Raw genomic sequence first — 22,723 nt, forward strand, 5'->3', positions numbered from 1 at the left:
CTGCTGCATTCACACTATTTTCATCCATAGCTATGTTTATACATTGGGAAAAATAGAAAATATGGCAGGTGTGCAGAACCATGAATCATAACTGTGTCAGGGGGATTAAAAATCTTATCTCTGATTGAGACCACTTGAGTGATGTGGCTAAGGTTGAGGAACTGTCACAGTCAGAATATGCAAACCATTACTGAGTTTTTCCACCTATATTGTCCAGGCCACGCCCACTTCAGGTTTAGCTACACAGACGAATAGTTGGAACACTAAACAAGCCTAAATACAAATAGCAGCATTTATTCATGGTGCTCTGAATAAACACTACACCTAGTGTGCCTTGCATAAGTTTCCACATTTTGTATTTCAATAGAGTGAATGCTTACACAATTCTCTGTATTAAAACCACACATTGCTCTGTGTTTTGACCTGAAAAGCTCTGAATGTGACCCAGCAGTGGCACATTTTTCCAAATGAACCCTAAAACACACAAATTAACTGTTTTCGATTGATGTGACGTGCCAGCAGCATTCGTCTTTACACTGTATGTGCTTCCATGAGGGAAATCTGTCAGTGACTGTTACCAGTGCTAAATTCTGATGAATTAAAGACAGAGGTGAGTAGGAAGGACACTAAGTGAGTGCTGTTTACAATGCCAAAGTGCAATAATATTCAACGTTTTGGCCGGAACACAGAGTGCAGTCATGTCCTATTGGCTATTTGAGGAAGTCTTTGCGCGGTCGGTCACTAAGTGTAATCAGCTTCCCTTCTGCTGCAGTTGATCCATTCCAATGATTGCCATGTGTGTTTCAGTGCCAGCATTTTGTGAAATGGGAAGCTTAGAGGAGATCTACAGTGAATTGAAATCCTCTAGTTATGTTGAGGAGTAGTGCCCTTTCTTTCCTTCTGAGATTTGGTTGCAATTACAAATTTTAAAGACCACAAATAACTGTCGAAATGATATTTATCAGGTTTCTCTCTTGGTATCACTTCCACCGTAAGCTCAGGAGAACTCCCGATTACAAAGACACACACAAACCCACACATACCCACTTTCACCCGGCTTAGCCTCTGTTTCATTTTGTAAACGTCTGATTGTCAGCCAAGCCCTGGCCTTTAGCAGCACCGCAGTTAGCCAGACTTTCTGGATCCAGTTCAAGAGCACAAATGGCTGCCATTCTCACAAGGAATTCAGCCTCTTTTGTAGCAGTGCATCAGGCTTCTCTCTCTCTTTTTTCTCTCACCTTTCATTCTCTCTTTTCCTCTTTTAGAGATCCTCTTTTTATCCCCTCCTTTTTTTTACCTTCTTAAACTCAGTTAGCATTCAGGACACAGCCGCTAAAGCTTTAATGAAGCCTTAACCATAATATTTGGACGTTTCCCAGCTTGACCTCGTCTATTATAGATGACGTGGACATTCACGTCTTGTGCTTGGTGTTTGCTAATAGGAACAAAAGACCGAAATCAAATAAAATTTCAGGTTTTTAACGGATTCAGCATCATAGCTTGGATCATTGTGAAAAGAAAGGTAATTTATTTAAAAAGACTAAAAAAGACAAGATGTGTTTCTCTCCTCAGTTAAGGCATTACGTATAATCAGCAGGTCCTGTGTATAAGTCAATTCCAATCATCCCCAGCTCATTCTTCCTCCCAACACTGCTCAGGGCCAAATGAGTGTAAGGTGAGTGCAGGGTTTCTTGAGGCTAATCTCTAAATTTGCCTTAAAATTCTGCACTTTCAGCTTCTTTTCTGGCATACTGCTGAAACAATTACTATCTTTCCCAATAAGACCGACCAAAGTTAATTAGATTTGGACACCGGAGGGTGCTGGTAGGCAGTTAGCATGACACACTATTCATTTGTCTACAAGCAAGAAAAGCTAGAGAAGGATTTCTTTCACCATTAATGTTCCAGAGTCAATGGTATAGGTGTCTTTAGGGAAATTCCCTCTACTGTAGAACCCTGTTGCAATAACCAGCAAAAACTTATCTCAACCAAGAGACGAGTGGACAGCACCAATACTTCAAAGCAGCCGGAAGGCTAGCTCAGCTATAAAAGCCATACTTTCTTTTCAAATACAGACATTAAGCGTGATTTACAAATTTAATCACGTAAGCCAACATCGTTATTTGTGTAATAATGTTTAATTTATCAGGCCTCCCAGCATCATATTAAGTAATCTCACTGCTCCAGAAGATTCTACCTAACACTTCTTTACACCACCTCTAGCTCTAAGAGCTGTGTTAAATCACGACTCGGTCTTGTTGAGGAATATTATTGATAGGCCAGTAGGGAAATTGGATGTTTCTTGACTGTATAAAATCTTATATTAAACATAATAAGATGTGCATTACTAAGTAAAGAATAAAACTCTTGGGGTGGGGGGGGGTGTTGTCTGACACAAAGCAATGTTAATGTTGCTTTATTCCCTCTAAATTTCCCTAGTTTTATAGATTTTAGAAATTTGCTAATGATTAGAAAATTGTATTTATTTATCTTCTGTAATAAAGATAAAGATGGCATACTTTTTAACCATTTAAAGTTGTATACAATCTTGCAGATCATCCAGTCTTAAAACAGCTATAACCAGTTGTATTTACTGAAGTGATGCATGTTAGACTATTTACCCATTTATAGATTTAAGATTTAATGTTGTAGAACATCTGCAACCATAGATTTCAGCTTGTAACATCAGCCTCATTTCTTCTGTCACTTGATGATAGTAATCTAAAAATAATATAATCTTGTCATGTTACCCAGAAATCCTCTGCCCTGAAGACTTTCCCATGGAAGAACACTTTTGAATGGTACAAAGCACTGACACTGGAGACGTGAAGGAAAATTTCAACATATAAACGGTTTTATTTTTATGTACATGTTCTGTTAAATATGACATTTTCATAGCTGTTTGCTGTTAGAATTGGATTACATGGAGCACCACTTAACTGTTACTATAAAAATGACAAGGAATTAGGACAAGGCCTACGATTATAACCTACGATTAGAAAATGAATCTTCTAACCAATCAGAATGGAGAGCACAAAAGCACTGTGGAACCATTTTTTACGGATTTGCACTTCCCACAAAGTCACTGGACCTGTTAGGGTTTGCCAGTTGTGTTTTTAAATCCGTCTACAACAGATTAAAATAATATCAGAAAAAATCTGAATTATTTTTGCTGTGTTTATCAAAACAGACCTGGGTCATCTTCTCTGTCTCTTTATCTCTCTCCCTCGGTGAAATAGTCCTAAATTAATTATGCCTCCCAAATAAGGTCGAATCAGTTTTTGAGGTCTGACTGCGCTGGCAAGCAAGGTTAACAGAAAATCATTAAAAGCTTTGAAATAAGCTAATGAGATTTCTCATAAGCATGTTTAAGCACCATTTCAGGATGAAAGAGCCTTCACTAATTTGATGCAAGGCTTTGACTGGATAAATTAGAAATGATCGTATATATTACAAAGGCAGTGTGGAGAAGTAAATGAACAGAGATAAGATGAATTCATGCTCGTAGGCTGACCTGTGGGGGAAAGTAGCAAAGTTCAGGGGTTTCTCAAAAATGCATTTATATGTGATCACTTACCTGGGGAACACGTGGCACCAGGATGCACTATGGGAAGAAGGCAAGCCGGCGGAGGCAGTGTCATGCTTTGGGCAATGTTCTGCTGGCAAACCTTGGGTTCTGCCATCCATGTGGATGTTACTTCGACACATACCACTTACCTAAGCACTGTTGCAGACCATGAACATTATGAAAATGGTATTCCCTGATGGCTGTGGCCTCTTTCACCAGGATAATGCACTGTGCCACAAAGCAAAAGTGGTCCAGGAATGGTTTGATGAGCACAACAATGAGTTTGAGGTGTTGACTTGGCCTCTAAATTCCCCAGATCTCAATCTAATCCAGCATCAAATCCAAGCCATGGAGACCCAACCTCAGAACATACAGGACTTAAAGGATCAGCTGCTAAGGATCCAGTGGAGTCCATGCCTCGATGGGTCAGGGCTGGTTTGGCAGCAAAAGGGGGATCAACACAATATCCATATGTAATGACAAAAAACAACAGTCAGTTGTTATTTTAAGACACGAAGGTCAGGTGTTCTGGAATAGTTCTTGCAAGAACAGTATTGTCAAGTGCATTTGCAAAATCCATCAAGCACCATGATGAAACTGGCTCACATGAAGACCATCCCAGTAAAGCAAGACCAAAACTTAGGGGAAGATCATTTAGAGTTACCAGCCTCAGAAATCACCAATTAACAGCACCTCAGATTAGAGCCGTTATGAAGGCTTTACAGAGCATCAGTAGCAGACATATCTCAATATCAACTGTTCGAAGGACATTATTGTGTATTTCGGCCGCCTTCAGCATTGTTTTACAATGTAGAAAGAAATAAACATCAGGAAAGACCATGGAATTAGAAGGTGTGTCCAAACTTTTGACTGGTAGTGTATATATATATATATATATATATATATATATATATATATATATATATATATATATATATATATATATATATATATAAGCCGTGGATAACGTTATGCAGCCTGTAACATCCTTCAGTATGACCGGTTTGGTGATGGGTCAGTGATGGTCTGGGGAGGCATATCCATGGAGGGATCCTCCACAGGCTCTACAGGCTAGACAATGGCTACCATTAGGTATTGTGATGAAATCCTTGGAGCCATCGTCAGACTCCTGAGTTCCTCCTGGTGCACAACAATGCCTGGCCTCATGTGGCGAGAGTATGCAGGCAGGTCCTGGAAGATGAAGGAATTGATACCACTGAATGGCCCCCACACTCGCCTGATCTAAATCCAATAGAACACCTTGAGGACAGGTCCATCCAACGCCGCCAGGTTGCACCTCAGACTGTCCAGGAGCTCAGTGATGCCCTGGTCCAGATCTGGGAGGAAATACCCCAGGACACAATCCGTCGTCTCATTGGGAGCATTCCCCGACATTGTCAGGCATGCATGCAAGCATGTGGGGGCCATACAAACTACCGAGTACCGTTTTGCGTTGCTGCAATGAAAATTTAGCAGAATGGACTAGCCTGCTGCATCATTTTTTCACTTTGATTTTCAGGATGTCTTTAAATTCAGCCCTCTGTAGGTTGATAATTTTCATTTCCATCAAATGTAGTGGCATCCTTTCATTCCTAACACATTACCCAGTCCATATCAGTATAGATATCCAGAATGATATTTTTCCCCATTGACATCTGATGGGTTTTCAAAGTGCTCCTTTAATTTTTTTTGAGCAGTATATATATGTATATGTGAGGAGGGCAGATGTAGTAGCTTATCCTATGGCAGGGGTGTCCAATCTTATCCAGAAAGGGCCAGTGTGGGTGCAACCAAGCAGAAGCCTCACCTGAGTCTATTGAAAGACAAGATCAACTGATTAAAAAGGTGGAATCAGGTGTGACTCCTGCTTGATTGGTATGAAAACCTGCACCCACCCTGGCCCTTTGTGGATAAGATTGGAGACCCCTGTCCTATGGGGAAATGTGATTACACTAGAAACACACACACATGGTACTGCTATTTTTAAATTGGTGAGTACTTGTTCCTACTAATATTTTAATGAATCTAAGTGTATTGCATAACTATAACACATTAATGAGCATACATTATAAGTGAAGAAGAAAACATGACAGGCTTTGCTGTTACAGATGAATACTGATCGAAGGGGTGGTGTGTTGAGGCCAAAATGATGAGCCAAGCTTTGTAATATAAACTTTTTTATAATCACGTATTCATTTTCCGTTTTCACTTGTAAAGAGGTGTCATTTAATTAGCCTGTAGTACTCTGACACCTTACGTGCTGTAAAATAGCAGAGGATAAATGTGCAGAACACATGCTCTCTGGGGTTGGAGGTACTGACATTAATTTAACACGGTGGCTAACAGTCTAATGCTTCAGATTAGAAAATAGACTAAATGACAAAGTAGGATTTATTTATACTTATTAATTGATGCATGGCCCAATGCTACACAAGTACGCTAAGTTTTTTGTTTTCTGCTCCCCGAGGGACTCCTCTCTAACTGGGGTCAGAACAAAGCAGCTTTCAGCCGTGCTGCTAATGACAAAGAAACATTATTAGTGCTGTCTCTGGGGAGAAGTGGCTTTTCATCGGCTGCTCTGAAATCAGCATCTTGAAGATGCATGAAGCTTATCTATATAGATAGATATAGATATATATATATAAAGGAAATGTCAGACTTTGCAGTGTTTTTCAGTGACAAACATAAATATTCAGTGTGTTAATATTCAGGAATGAAATAATAATTTCCTATTCCATCCTTAAGCATGTTAATTAAAGATTAAATAGGTAGACATGAGGCAAGGTCAGGATCCATTACTTGATTAGTTGCACGTCAACCCTGTGACTCATTGAAATTATGAAGCATCTGCCTTTGGCTTTCGGAGTCGTTATGTGTAAGGCAAGCTGATAGATGTGTGAGAGAAGCTAAAGCTAAAAAGCGGTTAAATAAATTCATTTTCAGATTAAAAACGGAACGAAACCAAAAAAAGCAAAAACGCTGTTAAAGAGCGTCATCACTGGATTATTCTGGAACAACTGGAGTAGAACAAGAAGTCATGTCATGGCTGTTTGTGTTGTTTCCTGCCTTACAGTTACACAACAGGTGACACGTTACCTGTAGTTTGTTTTTTGTGGGCATCTATTACTGCTTTTTGTTTTTTAGCTTGGATGAGAAATCTTAGTATCTTTATATATATATATATATATATATATATATATATATAAGATGTCTAGTTAAACGCAAAAGAAATTAAGTATGAATCAGTACTCAATTAGTAAAACTGGCAGATTAGCAAAGCAAGCTAAATCTACTAACTAGCTACAGTAACCAGAGACACTAACAATCTTTCAAACGTCATTTCCCCCTAAATATATATATATATATATATATATATATATATATATATATATATATATATATATATATATATATATATATATATACAGCTCTGGAAAAAAATAAGAGACCACTGCCCAATCTCCAGATTTGAACCCTATTCAAAACCTCTGGAATGTCATCAAGAGGAAGACGGATGGTCACAAACCATCAAGCAAAGCTGAGCTGTTTGCTTTTTTGCAAAAAGAGTGGTATAAAGTTCCCCAACAGCAATGTGAAAGACTGGTGGAGAGCATGGAGCCAGAACGCATGCAAATCGGGGTTATTCCACCAAATACTGATCTCTTAATGTTATTTAGCCGAAGCATTAACACTATTTGTTTACAAATTATTTATTTATATATATATATGTATATATATGTATATATATGTATATATATATATATATATATATATATATATATAAAATAAAAGCAGCTTGAACCCAAGAGAAAAGAGGGAGATGTTATGAACTAGCATTGCAGTATATCTTCTGAGAACTGGAACACTACAGAAAGTTCATCAGTAACACTGCAAGTATTAAAAGTACTTTGTTTACTGCTGGAGCATGTTTATAGACCTAAATGGAAGTAGGATTACTTTATTACTGTGCCTCTGATTTGCAGCCATTAGGTGTTGTTCTTTATATAGCAAGCTACCCTGTTTTAAAAGCGTAGCATATTTCATAGGAACACCCAGAGGACACCGTGCACCTGGAAATAATGTTTATTTGGTGACCCTATCATTAATAACATACATATATAAAACTATTTTGGGGGCTGTTTATCTGTGCACACCATTAAATGCTGATTCTAATCCAAAAAAAATTCAGATTTTACAAAATAGTAATGTGTACTATGTATGTTGGAAGGCAGAAGGAGACAAATTAGTATCCCAGGCACCAGGGACAAGCAGATATTCCGTCAGAAAAATAAAAAACCTTACTACATAGAAACCCTTTTGATTTTCACATCACTTGGGTGTAAATGTTAATACACTTTGCGGTGATGTACTTTGATGCTGTTCTGATTCGCGCAACCTATCTGATCGAGAGAACCGTCTCATCTTGGATGACAGACTGTACACATATTTATAAGCATCAAAAGAAAATAATATTTTAAATAATATTATGTTAATGATGTGTAAAGTCAGAACACCAAATCTTATAGCTTTTTTTTTTTTTTACCCAGGCTGACTTTTCATCTGTGGCGCTATGTGACAACATCCTCGTACTTTTCCCATGATCCACTCTGTATTAATCCACTTAACCAGCCAACTAGAACGCTATACATTGTTATCTGACCAGAGCTTTCCAGGCAACTAAAACTCTAGCTATTAAAGCCAGCTATTCTGTTTATTTTTTGTACCCCGCTGGAAAGTAATGTTTATTAGCATAGATGGATTACATACACAGTGTATGTAAAGCAAACGTTAGTATCCATGAGCAGCCTGTGAGCTGAAAAAGACACTTTGTGATACAACCCAAGATGCTCCAGAGAATGCAGGCCAAAAAAAATGAAGGAAAAAAAGAAATCAAGCAAATCAAGAGGGGAAAAGATGGTTGTAGATAGTGGGAGGAATCCAAAGGAAAGCCTACTGGGAAGGCTATTGCACAACTTGTGTATGATTTGGCATTTGGGGGATTAAGAGGTAGCCAGATACACAAGCAGATCAAGATGTAGGGCTTAAGGTCAGTCTGTTAACTGTGTATTCAGCAGATGAATAGCAGTGAAGGGGCATGCCAACAGAGAGAAGAGAAAAGAAGTGGGAAGTGATAGTGGGAATTGTGAGAGAAAAAAAACTTACTGTGTGTGTGTGTGTGTGTGTGTGTGTGAAGTCTGAGCCTCCAGTTTACATGGATTAAAAATGTAGTTGCATTTTCCAACTAAAGGAGCTGGAAGTTCCTCAGCCACATCACCACATGATGCTTCCTTCCTTCCTTCACAATGGTTAGCCGCCACAGACACACACACACACACACACACACACACAAATACAAATGTAATGCATGAGCTAGTAGGCTGCAGAGCTACAGCTGTTGATCCTGACACTGTCACTCACCTTTTCTTCCTCTTTTATGTCTCATGAATAATTCACGTGATGGCTTTTCTGTGCTGCTGTGGTCAGATAAGTGTGACCGCCTGCAGCTGCGATGTGAAGACCGACTCTGATTTTCTCACTATTAGCTCCCCTATTAAATCCCCTAGATGGAAAAAAAAATGCATAGGCACATTATGGTTTTCAAAACATGGCATTAAAATGTTCTCTTTTTTCGGCGTTAAAAGGTCGTGCTTGGAAAGCATGGACAATTTACATAACTGTGCACGTCACTGGGTAGATGAGAATGAGTGAGAACCCTGTTACACTGCTACCATCTGCTGGTGGGCTTTTTCTTTTTTATTATTATTATTATTATTATTATTTTTTAAACAATAACACACCTGAACCTGTAATAGTGGTGTGTAGTTTGGAGTTTATTCTAAAACAGAAGATTTAAGCTGCTCAGAAATAAAGAATAAGTGAGATGTCTGGGGGGAAGAAATCTTTAAATATTGCATGTATCCTTACGAGACTGTTAGACGATTCTACAAGGAGCAGGAACCATTATATTGTTATAACACGCCCTGTCTGTGTGTGTGTGTGTGTGTGTGTGTGTGTGTGTAGACTAATCTTGTTTGGCAATTTGAGCTCTCCCACAGTTTTTAAGTGTATTAATAGGGCAGTAGGTGGACCTCCCATGATATTACAGCTGTACTCCTTCCCCTAGCCTGAAAACTGAATAAATATCAATTGCGGCTTGATTGACGAGGTAAAAGTCGCACGAGTGTCAACCTCCAATTTGGGTAAAGAGGCCAAGGCTGATGAAAAACCAATGTGTTTACGGTTTAATAAGGTCTGCCATTTTTAATCATCATAAAACAAAAAGTCTTGCTCTGGCTTGTTAAAAAATATGCAATTATGCAATTACGCAATTGTGCTGCCAAAGCACACAGACTTATTGGTGTCATGGCTTTTATTGCCTCAATTTGTCCTAAATGTCAGAGAGAGAGAGAGAGAGAGCGCGAGAGAGAGAATATGAATGATATTAATGAACAGGAGTAGAGGGCGTGTCCTAGATGTCTATATGAATAAACACACACTGATCCTAAGCTCTCTTTTCTTCTCTCCTCCAAACTCGAGTAGATACGTTATCTTTTTTATATTTATTTTTCATTTCTTTAAATAAATAACTATTTTTTGAAGCAGGACATCTAAAGCAACTACTCAGAAGGTTTAGAGAGTTGATTTTCAGTCACGTGATGTCATGATAAGGACAGAATGATATATAAAGTGTACGGAATAAACTGTGTAACTGGAATAGCTATAAATTCTCATCTATCATGTCTGTGGCCTATTAGCTCTGCTGCATAACTTAACTCTACATCTGGCATTTGCATTAAAAGACTGTTGCTGTTCAACCTCAACATGAGGACCAAAGAACTGTCGCTGCCAGTGAGGAGGATCATCATGAGGCTGAACAATCTGAATAAATTATAATAAATTACAATACATTAAAGATCTGTCCAAAAACACTGGTGAGCCCTGAGGAAAATGTTACAACTAGTTAAAAAATCCATTTAATTGTATGTAGAATTCCTAGGATTCATTTTTTACGGAGTGATGAGACGAGGATTAACAAGAAAAGTGAGGTAGCAATCTCTGCATGTTCCCTACATGGTTTCCTCTGGGTTCTCCGGTTTCTTCTCACCTTCCAGAAACATTTCCAGTAGGTGGATTGGCACTAAACTGGATCTAGGAGTGAATGAGTGTACGGATGTGTGTGTGCTTGTGCATGGTGATGGACAGGCGTCCCATCCTATATGAAGCCTCTTCTCTGATGACGCCATGACCCTGAGCAGGATAAAACAGTTACTGAAAATAAAGCACTTACCGAAAGTGGACAGTTGAAGATTGGAATAATGTCACCTTGTCTTTTTCCATTCTACAGCTGTCGAGTTTCAGTGATCTTGTGTCCATTGTAACCTTTTGTCGATTCATGTGTTTGGCTGAAAGGAGTGATGTGATCTTCTGCTGTTCTAGCCTGTCTGCCTCAAGGTGTTCATTGTGTCCAAGATGTTTTTTGCTCACCAAGAGTAAAAAAGTGATTATTTGCTCAAACTGTTATTAGTTCAGACCAGATTATTCTTCTTTTATCTCTCCCATGAACAAGGTGCTTTCTCCTGCAGAACAGCAGCTTATTGGAGGATTTGGGTTTTTTTGTTGTTGTTGTTTTGCAATGCTGTGTAAATTCTGGAGACTGTGTGTGAAAATCGCAGGAGAGCTGCAGTTAATAAAACCAGTTTATCTGATTTCAGCTACCACACCATGGTCAAAGTCACTGAGATTTCATCCATTATGATGTTTTATGAGAGCATTACCCAAAGCTCTTGATCTGTTTCTACCTGATTTTATGCATTGTGCTTCTGCCACATGATTGGCTGATTGTAATAATTGTATGAATTGAGAGATGTAAAGCTGTTCCTAATAAAAAATGTTTGTCACTGGGCTCCCTGGCATGTCGCAGTCAAGCAAAATGGTTTTGTTGACGACTTTGTTAGTAAAAACTCTTTTTAATGAATGTGTTAATAGATGCAGTATAGGACCGGTGTACACGCTCATTTAACCATTTGTTCCTGAGCACTCTCAAAATGTTAGACAGGTGGTTAAGGTTTTTTGTTATTTTATTGCTGCATGGTTGTGTAACCAATAAATTTCACCACACGGGTGGATTTAATGATATCTGGTCATTGACCCACCTGCCGAAGGATTTAAAGTGTACCATGTTATCATGAGGTAGTGTCATTGCCTGGGATTGTGGCTGCCAGAGACCTGCTCCTCTAGTCTTTATCGACGATGTGCCTTCTGACGGCTGCAGCAGACTGAATACTGAAGTGTACAGAACTGCTCAAATACCAGCCAAATGCATTACAGTGGCCGGCAGGTCATATTGACTTAATGTCATAACTGTAAGAGGTTTTCACTGCCAAATAATGGAATGGTCTTGACATAACCTGGACTTCAGATGAGTTGCCATACACTTACTGAAGAGCAAATGAAATGGGAAAAAATGTAAATCCTTCTACAGAAAGCAAACAAAAAAGCTCTGATGGCTACATCACAGAGCATCAGCAGGAATGATTACATCAACTGCAAAGAATAAACCAATTACTAAGCACACCATTTTTTTAATTATGATTTTTATCACTATATCTTGCTATAATCCCTGCCTGGATTTATATAGAAATATATGTCTAATCGGCAAATCCTTAAATCTGACATTTTGTATTTTATCATCCATATAATTTCAGACTGAATTTTTATGTGCAGAGACATTGATCTAGTAGACAAGCTCCAGCAACGTAGAGCACTTGAGTGATTGAAAAACAAGCAGTGAAATGAAGTTGTGTGTGTACTTGCTCAGTGTCTTTAGTGATTATTGTACCAGCTGTTATTGAGCTGTTAATCCCTCACACTCACCTTCATTCATTTCCCAGATACTAAGAAAACCGATGCTGATGTTACCATGGACAGCCAGGTAGAGCAAGGTAAGCCGACGATGCTTCTTCCAAGTGCAGGTGGAATGTAAAATATGTAACTGCATACACAGTGGGTTCAGAACATATTCAGACCCCTTCATTTTTTACACATTTTTCTGCATAACTTTGTGTCAGAAAAGGATTAAAATGTCTTTCTTAGACCTAGGTTTATAGACAGTAACCCATAATGACGAGAGATTTTTGCAAATCTATTAATGAAATCTAAAATCTGTCATTTTGATAAGCCTACAGATCCTTTATTCAGTACTTTGTGGAGCACTTATGACAGCCGTTACAGCAGCGAGACTTCTTGGGTAGTCTACAACTTTTGCAGAGCGGCTTTTGTGCGGTTTCTCCTATTCTTCCTGGCAGATCCTCTCAAGCTCGTTCAGATTGGATTGGGAGCATCTGTGAACTGTCATCTCTCTCCACATATGTTATATGGGGCTCTGGTCTCAGATTTAGCTGGGCTTACTCAAGGACATTCAGAGACTTTGTCTTGGCTATATACCTTGGAATGGCTCATGTGCTAAAAGGTGAACCTTTTCCCCAATCTGTGTGTGTTTGCACTCTGGAGCAGGTTTTCTTCAAGGACCCCTCTGTATTTAACTTCATTTATTTGCTCCAGTCACTTCTGACCATTGCTGCTGAGAAGTACCCCATAGCATGATGCTGCTTTGCCATTAACCAGTTGATGAGAAGTGCCTAGTTTTCCCCAGATGTAGAGCTTGGAGTTCAGCCTAAAAAGTTCTGTTTTTGTTTAATCTGTCCAGACAAACTTTCCTCATGATCTCAGACTCCTAAATGCTTGCCATACATACCTTTAACTCAGGAATGGTTTCTGTCACACTACCATAAAGGCCTGATTGATGGAGTATTTGTGACTTGTTCTTCCATCGCTGCAGAGGACTTCTAAAGCGCTATTAGAATAGCCAATGGGTGCTAGGTAACCTCCATGAACATGGCCCTTCTAGCCTGGGTACAGAGTTTGGTCAGACAGTCAGTGCTCTAAACTTTTTCAGTTGACAGTAATGGAGCCCCCTATGCTCCCGGGAACATCCAGTGCTTTAGAAATGCTTATACCAATGCTCAGATCTGTATCTCGACACCGTTTGATTGTGGAGGTCTTCAGAGAGTTCCTTGGATTTCATAGTGTGGATTTGGGGTCTGTCTTGCACTGTGAATTGCGGGAACTTATACACACAGGTGTGTGCCTGTCTGAATCATGTCCAATCTATTGAATTTATGACAGGTGGACTCCAGTCATGTTCTAGAAACATCTCAAGACAATCAAATCACACAGGATGCACCTGAGCTCAGTTTAAAGTGCCTTTAGCCAAGGGTCTGAATACTTATCCCAATAAGAGATTACAGTTTTGTCAGTTATTCAATTTTCATCAATTTTTAAAAACCTTTTCAGTCGTTATTGACTATTGTGCCTAGATTAATGGCCAAAAAAGTCAATGTGCTCCATTTCAAATGAAATCTATAACGCAACAAAACTGCAAGGGGTCTGAATAATTTTCGAACACACTGTAATCATGAGGATTTATAACATGAAACAGAAATATTTCGTTGTCAGTGTGGTGCAGTATAACTAAAAATAACAAGGGGTCTATTTTTGGTGTGTTCATTAGTACACTGTTTGATGTCCCACTTTATCTGTGGCAGCGTACAGTCACCTCAAATTCTCTTGATTTTCGGTCCTGCTATCCAAAGCATAAACAAACCCCCTTCTCATCAGCAGAGTTACACCAATCTTTATTACCGATGATAATGAATCTAATCAAGAGCGAAATCTAGACTAGTTAACAACTTGACAGTGCTTTTTTTTTTTTTTCATGTTACAGATGTTGATATGCTGAGCCAGGGAGGTAAGTCGATGCTGGTTTATTCTCATGTCTCACAATCACAATCTTTTGGAGCAGGTTAGATTTACTTGATGTTGTAGATGAAAGAATGGAAGAAATCAATATCACCAAAATTGTTGTTTCTACCTGTACTGACTTGCCTTGAAAACAAATAAGGTTTGTAATTTTGTCTATATTCTTTTTTGGTAAAACAATTATGAATTATGAACAATGTGAATTTCCCTTTGGGATGAATAAAGTATCTATCTATCTATCTATCTATCTATCTATCTATCTATCTATCTATCTATCTATCTATCTATCTATCTATCTATCTATCTATCTATCTATCTATCTATCTATCTATCTATCTATCTATCTATCTATCTATCTATCTATCTATCTATCAATAAACAGTGTATAACAATAATCTAAGCGAGCGAAAACAACAGCAGATTATTAAAAGAGTAGAACATTTCCATGTCCATGCAGAAGATGCACTGAGACTCCAGTTTCAAAGTGAACAGCAAACCTCACCTCACTACACACTGGCCTCATAATTATTATACAGTATGTTTCAGCAGTAGCAACGATTTTCTCCTTAGAATTTTGGGTTTTAATTCCATCTAGGAAGCCTGATTAGATATTGATCCAAGAAGCTCCATGGTGGGATTACAGACACTGTTCTAATGACAAAGGAATAAGAAATGTGCCTTCGTGAGATCTGGCTAATGAAATCGTGCTTCTTGTGACTTTCTTTTCTGATTATAGACCTGGACATGGACCATCTTGACACACCAAGCCAGCAAGCAGGTATTATAATTTCCACTCCAGGTGTTTCTAAAGTACATGAATTTTCTTATTGTCAACGGCTGATCCCCAGACTAGAGCTCTATTTTCATGCAGACACAAGCGTGTAATATAATGGTGTAACTCCAGCTTTGATAATTTGGTTTCTACTTTCTTTTTTTGGTCAGAAATGAACGCACATTAACATTTCTGTCCCATTTCCTACAATGGGATTCGGGAGATGTGAACTACCCCTCTGTTCCCCCTAAGAGTCCCATTTACCTCTAAACATTAAATAGTTATCTACTGAGTACTTTATCAGTGATAAATATGACCAACAACACGGTGGTGGTTATTAAAAATAAATTAGACAAAAAAAAATGCCCCAAATGTATTGCTATCATAGTGATGAACACACTGCAGGACAAGTCACAGATTATTCCTACAGATATTATTAATCACTTTAAATCTTTTTATATAATTCTTAATACCTAAAGTGTTTGAATGTGGACGGATTGTCTGGTTTCGTCAAACCATTTTTGTTGCTTTCTGGATACAATGAACAAACTCACTATGTTTACCAACCCACTAAACTAATCAATACAATAACAGGAGCATCAGAAAAAATCTTATCTAACACATCATACACACAGATTTCTTCCAAATGTGTGTTCAAAATATGTATTCTAAAGATGTTACACTTTTACTGATTCTGTTTAAGAGATATTATGAAGTATTCAGCCATGGATATTTATTGAACTGTTGAGCCCAACCCTGGCAACCCATTGGAGCTTCTACACACCCACTGGTCTATGGAGCTTCAAAGATAGTAGAAAGTATTTTGACTCTACTCATATATTCATATATTTTGTAATTTCAGGGATTTTTCTTTTAAAATTTTAGGGCTCTGATTTTTAAAAATCTCAACTCTTAACCCAAGAAATTTCAAAACAAAGGAATAAATTCAAATTATAAATGTATTAAATAATAAATTCAAATAAAATTGATGAATTGAATTCATATTAAAATACTTTTGTCAGCTTTCAAGCTCCATAGTGGTCTAGATAATGAGTTGATGAATTCATTCCATGCCTGTATCGAAAAGACGAGGAATTCGCTGTTAGAAACGCGGTGTCTAGGACACTAATGTGAGTGAACATCTTGCAGCTAATGTGAGTGTGTGTATCTGTTTAATGAATGCACACACACACACACACACCACTCATTTACAAATGTTTCACCTGCACACTTTAACATTGTTCTGACTCTTTAGTGTCATTCATACTTTCTTTCTCTCTCTGTCTCTCTGTCTCTCTCTCTCACTCACATACACACACACACACACACACACACACACAGAAGTTGCTCCTCATCCCTCAGGGCATTTGACTTATAAGAAGCAGCCATTACTGTCAAACTCCAAGGCAAGAGTCTCAAGTGCTGATCCCATCTTCACTGTGCTACAGTTCCACATTTACATACCTTGAAGCAGCAGCCTGTATTTTTTCCCCTGTTTTGATTTAGTTTTACTTTCCCAGCATTGACAGCTGTGTCACCATCACCATCCTCCAGTGTCCATTTCTTGGATTCGCTTTCTGGCTAGCAGAAGCAAAACTAATGTTCATCTTGGCTCAAGCCCAAAATCAGGAACTCTTTGCAATTATACTGCAAAGAGTGGGAAAAAAGAGGGGAATAAAAAGAAAAGTAAGGAGAGACCAGGTGAAGCAGCGAAGCTTAAAACAGAGCCACGGTCTCAATTTAGCATAGAACACCTGCATGCCATGTTTAATGATGTGCAGGGGTGTGTGTGTGTGTGTGTGTGTGTGTGTTCAGCTGATAGATGAATAGTTCTCCTAATTCATATATAAAGAAGCGTACCTACATATGGCCTTTAGAACCTATTCAGAAGCATGGAATACGTTTTTTTTAAGACCTGCTAGAGATTTTATGAAAACTTGTTATGTTTTATGTGCATTTATGTGCTTATGGAGGGCAGAAGACTGTACCTTTCATCTCCCTGGTTTATTTATTTATTTATTTTACTTTCAAGCTTTCATGGAACTTTGTAAAGTATGCATTGTGTGGGCCTTCCCCAAACTCTTTCTGCCAGGTCTGAAGCACACAATGGTAACAAATGTCATTGTATGCTGTAGTATTATCATTTTTCCTTCACTGGAACTAAGAACCTGTTCCAGCATGACAATGCCCCTGTGCACAAAGCCGGCCCAATGAAGATGTCCTTAAATTCTAAAGATCTGAAATGTTTTGTTTTGTTTGTTTTTTTGCTGTGTTTTTCTCAGAACCCTGTACTTCAGTTGCTGAAAATCCTGCAAAGGAAATGACTACAGAAAGAAGTGACCCTGGTAAGATCTGCCTCTGAAATATTTCCGCAACACTTTGAGGTGCTTATTAATGGTTTTATGGTGGGCAATTTTCACAATATGATAACTTGGTCTAGATACATCACAAAAAACAAAAAGTTGTTCTTTTTTCTTAGAACAAAACATGATGTATCATGTCATTATAAGATGAGAAAGAATAACACACCCAGATAAAAAAGAAAAGAAAAAGAAAATATTAAGCAAAAAACCGACAGTTGTTCGGTTTGGTTCTGATAAACAGTGGAGCATTTAGCAGGTTGGACAACTGAACTGTGTGTATGATGAAATGATGAGGGTAAAAGAATGCTCAGAGTTTCATAACGTGATACCAGCAGTAGTGTCTCCTTTGCTAAGGTTTCTGTAGTATTTAGGGTCCAAAGGTAGCAGCTTGTAAACTTTCTGTGGTCATATGGCTGACTCTGTGCCAGGATACATACGTACATACAGCTGTGTTTTATATGCATTCATAAAATCAACTTAACTTTGTTGTTATCCTACAATAGCACAGTTCTGGTTTGTCGAGAATTTCAAGCCTAAAATCACTGTTTGAAAAGAGGCTCAGAATCCAGTCTTGTATAAACTAAACACCATTAATGGCCAGTCCAGACGGATGTATTGTGAAGCATACAATATTTGTCACAGGAAAAGCTATGAGCCCTAAACACACTTCTTCCCCAACCGCCCCAACCTCTGCACAAATGAGCACGAGTTAGCTTGTATGAAGTTCTATCCAATTTAAAATCATCCCACCATGACAACATAATACAGCAGGTAATTACACCATGTGATAGATGCTTTTGTTTTCTTCTTTTATGATAGATGTGTGTGTGTTCTGACTGATCGAGTGCGTTGGACAGTGCCGTTGTGATCTCCATTAACATTAACAGCACCACTCGGTGTGTGTGTTTGTGTGTGTGTGTGTGTTTCATGTTTTCCATTTGCATGTTTTCTCACCTTTGCCTGTGTGCATGCGGTGCAAAATGGATGGCCTTCACCACTGCCACATAATCCACTCAGGAGTACACACAGATGTTAGCTGGAACCCCACAGATGAATCCTGCATCCCATTTATAGTGTGTGTGCGCGTGTGTGTGTGCTCTGCCAGAAACAGCATGCTTAAACCCAATGCAATTAAAGGCATTAGACTGAACCAGCTGCTTCATCTTTCTCCTAAATTAACTTGTGTAACATGTGGGCTTTAGTAGTAGGTCAGCTTTTTCATCTGTATTCAGGATGTCATTTGTAATTCATAAGATGTCAACAAGGGACGAACAATTATGAGAGCATTTAGTGCCACTCTGAATAACATGAACTGTGAATCTCAGGCTTTTGACTGAAACCCTGAAGCAGTAAGAAGCAGCAGCTGAGCTTTTAGTGGATACAGATCACTATTAGTCTATAATTTATCCAAATTGCCAGTAAATAATAATGATTTAACATTTTAAGTTGTTTAGAATAAGTAAATGTTCAGTATGTCTCTCTTCTGTTACTCTTGGTTATGAAGTCTTGGTTATGAAGGAAAACTCCACCCTGAAACACGTCATTGATTTTAAAATACAGTGAAGGAAGAATAAGTATTCAGACATACATGATGTATTTTGACTTATTTGTTAACATGTATTAAGTACAAAGAAATAGTTTGTTGCAAAGCACTTACCGATTTTCTGGATCAGTTGCTCTTGGTTAATAATATTTAATTCCCTAAGCAGTAAAAAATAAAGATAGTAGCTAGAATACAGAATTAATTGATCATAAACCCAACAATGATACTGTATCAATGTAATGACTGCATTATTTTGTAAACACAAAAGATTAAAGCACATGTAAAGATGCCACAATCTAGTTTGTCTATAGTTAAGACATGCTACTGGATAATATACAATATATAATAGTGTTCAAGAAGAATCTTGGCCTCTAGCAGGCGCTCTGACTTTAGCCTGTAACAGTAATATGGCAACCTTCTTTCTTTGTTTACGGAATGCTTATAGACATGTTGGCAGAAATTTGCCAATAACTTGGACAAACTCGTCATGCACGCTAAACAACAAGAATTGTATAAGAAGAAATAAATAACAAGTAACTAGCAGTCTTGTTAGCCAGTTAGTTTGCTAGTTAGCAAGATTCCTTGTCTTTCCTGTACCAACTCTGTGTGGGTTCTCTTTTTTTCCCTCCCCACGTGAGATTGCGTCAGTTCAGAGGTCTAAGAAAAGAAATTGTTCCCGAATTATAAAAAGAACTCCCCTAGCCGGTTTTCATTTCCGTTGTTGAGTCATGCTAGATGCACAGCTTGACATAAGTGTGCATCATCCCATATTATCTACTCTATTCTATAAGGGTCACAGTGACCCATTAGAGTGGAACAGAATGAATGTGTTCTTCGAAGGCTTGATTCAGTTTCTTGTAGATGGAATCCATTTTATTTAACTACTATATTGTGCCAATCTCGTCCATGTCATTTAGACCTGAGAGTAAGAAAGAAAACTAATATTGGCTGTGTTACTATACTGAAGGATTATTGCCAGTATTTGACATTGTCCACACCCAGACAGAGCAGAAAACAGATTTCTCAGAGCAAAGGAAACCCCAGGCTGGCTGGCCGTGTCAATACCCGGTCACCAAAGCATCACGGGACACGCTGAGCTTCCCCTGAATGACAAGAACTTAAATCCTCATCCAGCTATGGTGCATATACACACACTCGACTCACAGCACGTAGCTATCTAGCTGGAGGTAGCAGATTGTGACAAATCAGAGCTGTAAGTCATGCTGATCAGTCTTGCAAGAGCGCTCACCCAGTCACCTCACACGAAGGGGAAAAAAATATTCCAAGCATGAAACTATTTTGCCATTTAATACTCATTCTCTGATCAATAAAACTTCCAGTTGGCTCTGAAACAACTGTGTAGAGCAAGAAGCATGGATAAGAGTGTGAGGGGGAAAAAATGAGTGTGGTTGTTTTTTAGTTTGATGAGCAGACGGCTTCACATACTGACAAATAGTTATTTATTTTAAATGCAAAACTTGCCACAAAAGCAGATGATCCACACAAAGCAGCTTTCCAGAAATTCAAATGACTACTGAGCATGGAAGAAGCAACGGCGGCAAGGAAAAACATTATTATTATTTAGTTATTATTAATATTTTATACAAATTCTGTTTTTGAGGAATAACGCTTTTACTGAATAAGTACTGTATTCTGAGTACTGCTTTTTAAATTTTGCTGCATTACGTTGTCGGAAGCCAATAATTCATGCTTTGAAGTTCCTTATCTGTGTGTGTGTGTGTGTGTGTGTCTGTGTGTTAAAGTGGAGGATGAGAAGTCAGCAGGTGAGAGCAAACCCAAGCAAGAGAAAGAAAAGCAAGAGGAAAAGAAGGGCGATTCAGAGCAAGGCTCTGGCAGTGCTGGTAAGTTCTCCATTTACACACACACAGACAATCTATCTATCAAAATACATACAGCAGATCCAAATAGACAAATCTGACACCTAAACAGTCGACCTCTTCAGAGCATATCTTCTTTGTGTTACACTGCTATATGGCTGTGTGTATGAAGGCATGGCCTCACTCCTCCCCTTGTTTCTGATAGATAATTCAAACCGAGTCACAGATATCCCTCTTCTATTCATAAGCTGCATTCAAATTTGTCTCTGGGCACCATTATTAAAAATGATAACTGTAATCTGGCTGCCTGCTGGCCGTGCAGTTTAGATTGGCTGGGTTTAAAAGGACTAATAAAATAGGGCTGTTTGAATTATGGATCAAAACAGTTTGAGGACTGAATTAGAATAGGGGTGAGGCGGATTTATCAAATCCTTCAGTTTGTTAATCCTACTTTCCTACTCAAGGGGTTGAGAAGGAGAAGGGTGCTGGAGAGAAGACTGACAATGCTCCTGCTGATACGAAACAAGAAGATGAGGAAGGTACGGTTCCATTTTGTTTAAAGATTTCTAACAGAAATGTATTCTTTGGGATCTGAACTTTGGGATGTAATCTGTGGGATTTGAACCAATGATTATTGGTCACTGATGTCAAAGTGCGAAGAAAAAGTGTACAAATGAGCAAGGATGATGTGATTGAAAGTCATAAGAAAAGCCTCGGTGTTGATAACGGTGATCTACAAAGAATGATACATTCTGAACAGGAGGAGCAATAATATTTAAATATTAATTGTTTTTTATTGTTCTGACACATTCCCCAAGAAATACACTCCTAAAAACGTTCCCCAATTGACCCAGGATACAATAAAGCAGTTTGATGGTTGAGGAGTCGACAGTGCTGTCTTGGCAGTGGTGAAGTTAAACTAATGACCATCTGATCAGTCACCACTTCCACAATGAGAATACCTGCTCACAGGTTATATTAATCTGCTCTGGCAAACTTCTTCAGGCTACAAAATGAACTCATTACTCCATTAATAAATTCATTGACACCGCCCTCTATTTTGCACATAAATGGCATAACCATTAAGGGACAAATGCAAAAGAGATTCTTGTTATTCTTGGGAAAGAGACGGTTCTCCATTGAAGAGTTATTCAATCTTTTCTGGAGGTGTGGGAACTTATATCTACACTTATTGGCCCTAATTTTTGTCAGGTATAATATAAGCAGCTTGGCTGTAGTGCAGCGGTTTTAGTGGAATTTTTATTCATCGTAAATGCACTGTTGAGAAACAGTCCACCGACCAATAATAACCAGCTAACAATGGGGCTTCTCACCGAGGCTGCAGACTCCGCACAATGACTTTGCAGCACACAAATTAAAGTGAAGCCCTTTTATCCCGAAGTCACATGTAAATAAATCCGGCTTTGCAATGGGCGAGAAAAGAAAGAGCTGCAGAATTGAAAACTGAGTCCCGTCTATCTCAGACAGGTGAAGATTTAAAGTAATGGCCCCACAGCCTCAGTGGCTTTAAATGAGCTCGGCCTTCGCACCGAGGTGAATAAAGTGCATCCAGGCCCTGATCATATATTACTGTTTAGAGAACACACCCTCTCTCTCACACACTCACTCTGGGTTTTTTTAGGAATAGGGTTAGGGGGATGGATTAGATGCACTGGAGCTGTATTATATTTAGCTTTCTATCACTCATCAATGATCAGCAGCATTTGCATAGGACATTGGTCCTGTGCAGATGTGGAGCTTAGATGAATCTTAATCATGGGTTATTTTAATGTAGGAATCTTTTACCAGGTCTAAGCTGTG

The 22,723-nt window shown here is 38.5% G+C and overlaps 1 protein-coding gene across 2 annotated transcripts in view; it reads left to right on the plus strand.

The window, feature by feature from the left end:
* The window catches only part of macrod2 (mono-ADP ribosylhydrolase 2), a 570,945-nt gene that overhangs the window by 528,301 nt on the left and 19,921 nt on the right, over positions 1-22,723 (plus strand). For both annotated transcript variants that reach the window (XM_058379542.1, XM_058379550.1), the window contains 6 exons: positions 12,460-12,510; positions 14,352-14,375; positions 15,123-15,164; positions 17,441-17,503; positions 20,828-20,926; positions 21,367-21,441. In XM_058379542.1, the coding sequence (XP_058235525.1) occupies positions 12,460-12,510; positions 14,352-14,375; positions 15,123-15,164; positions 17,441-17,503; positions 20,828-20,926; positions 21,367-21,441 (354 nt within the window). The remainder of the gene's footprint in view (positions 1-12,459; positions 12,511-14,351; positions 14,376-15,122; positions 15,165-17,440; positions 17,504-20,827; positions 20,927-21,366; positions 21,442-22,723) is intronic.

This window comes from Hemibagrus wyckioides, linkage group LG03, assembly GCF_019097595.1.
Source record: "Hemibagrus wyckioides isolate EC202008001 linkage group LG03, SWU_Hwy_1.0, whole genome shotgun sequence".
NCBI lineage: Eukaryota > Metazoa > Chordata > Actinopteri > Siluriformes > Bagridae > Hemibagrus > Hemibagrus wyckioides.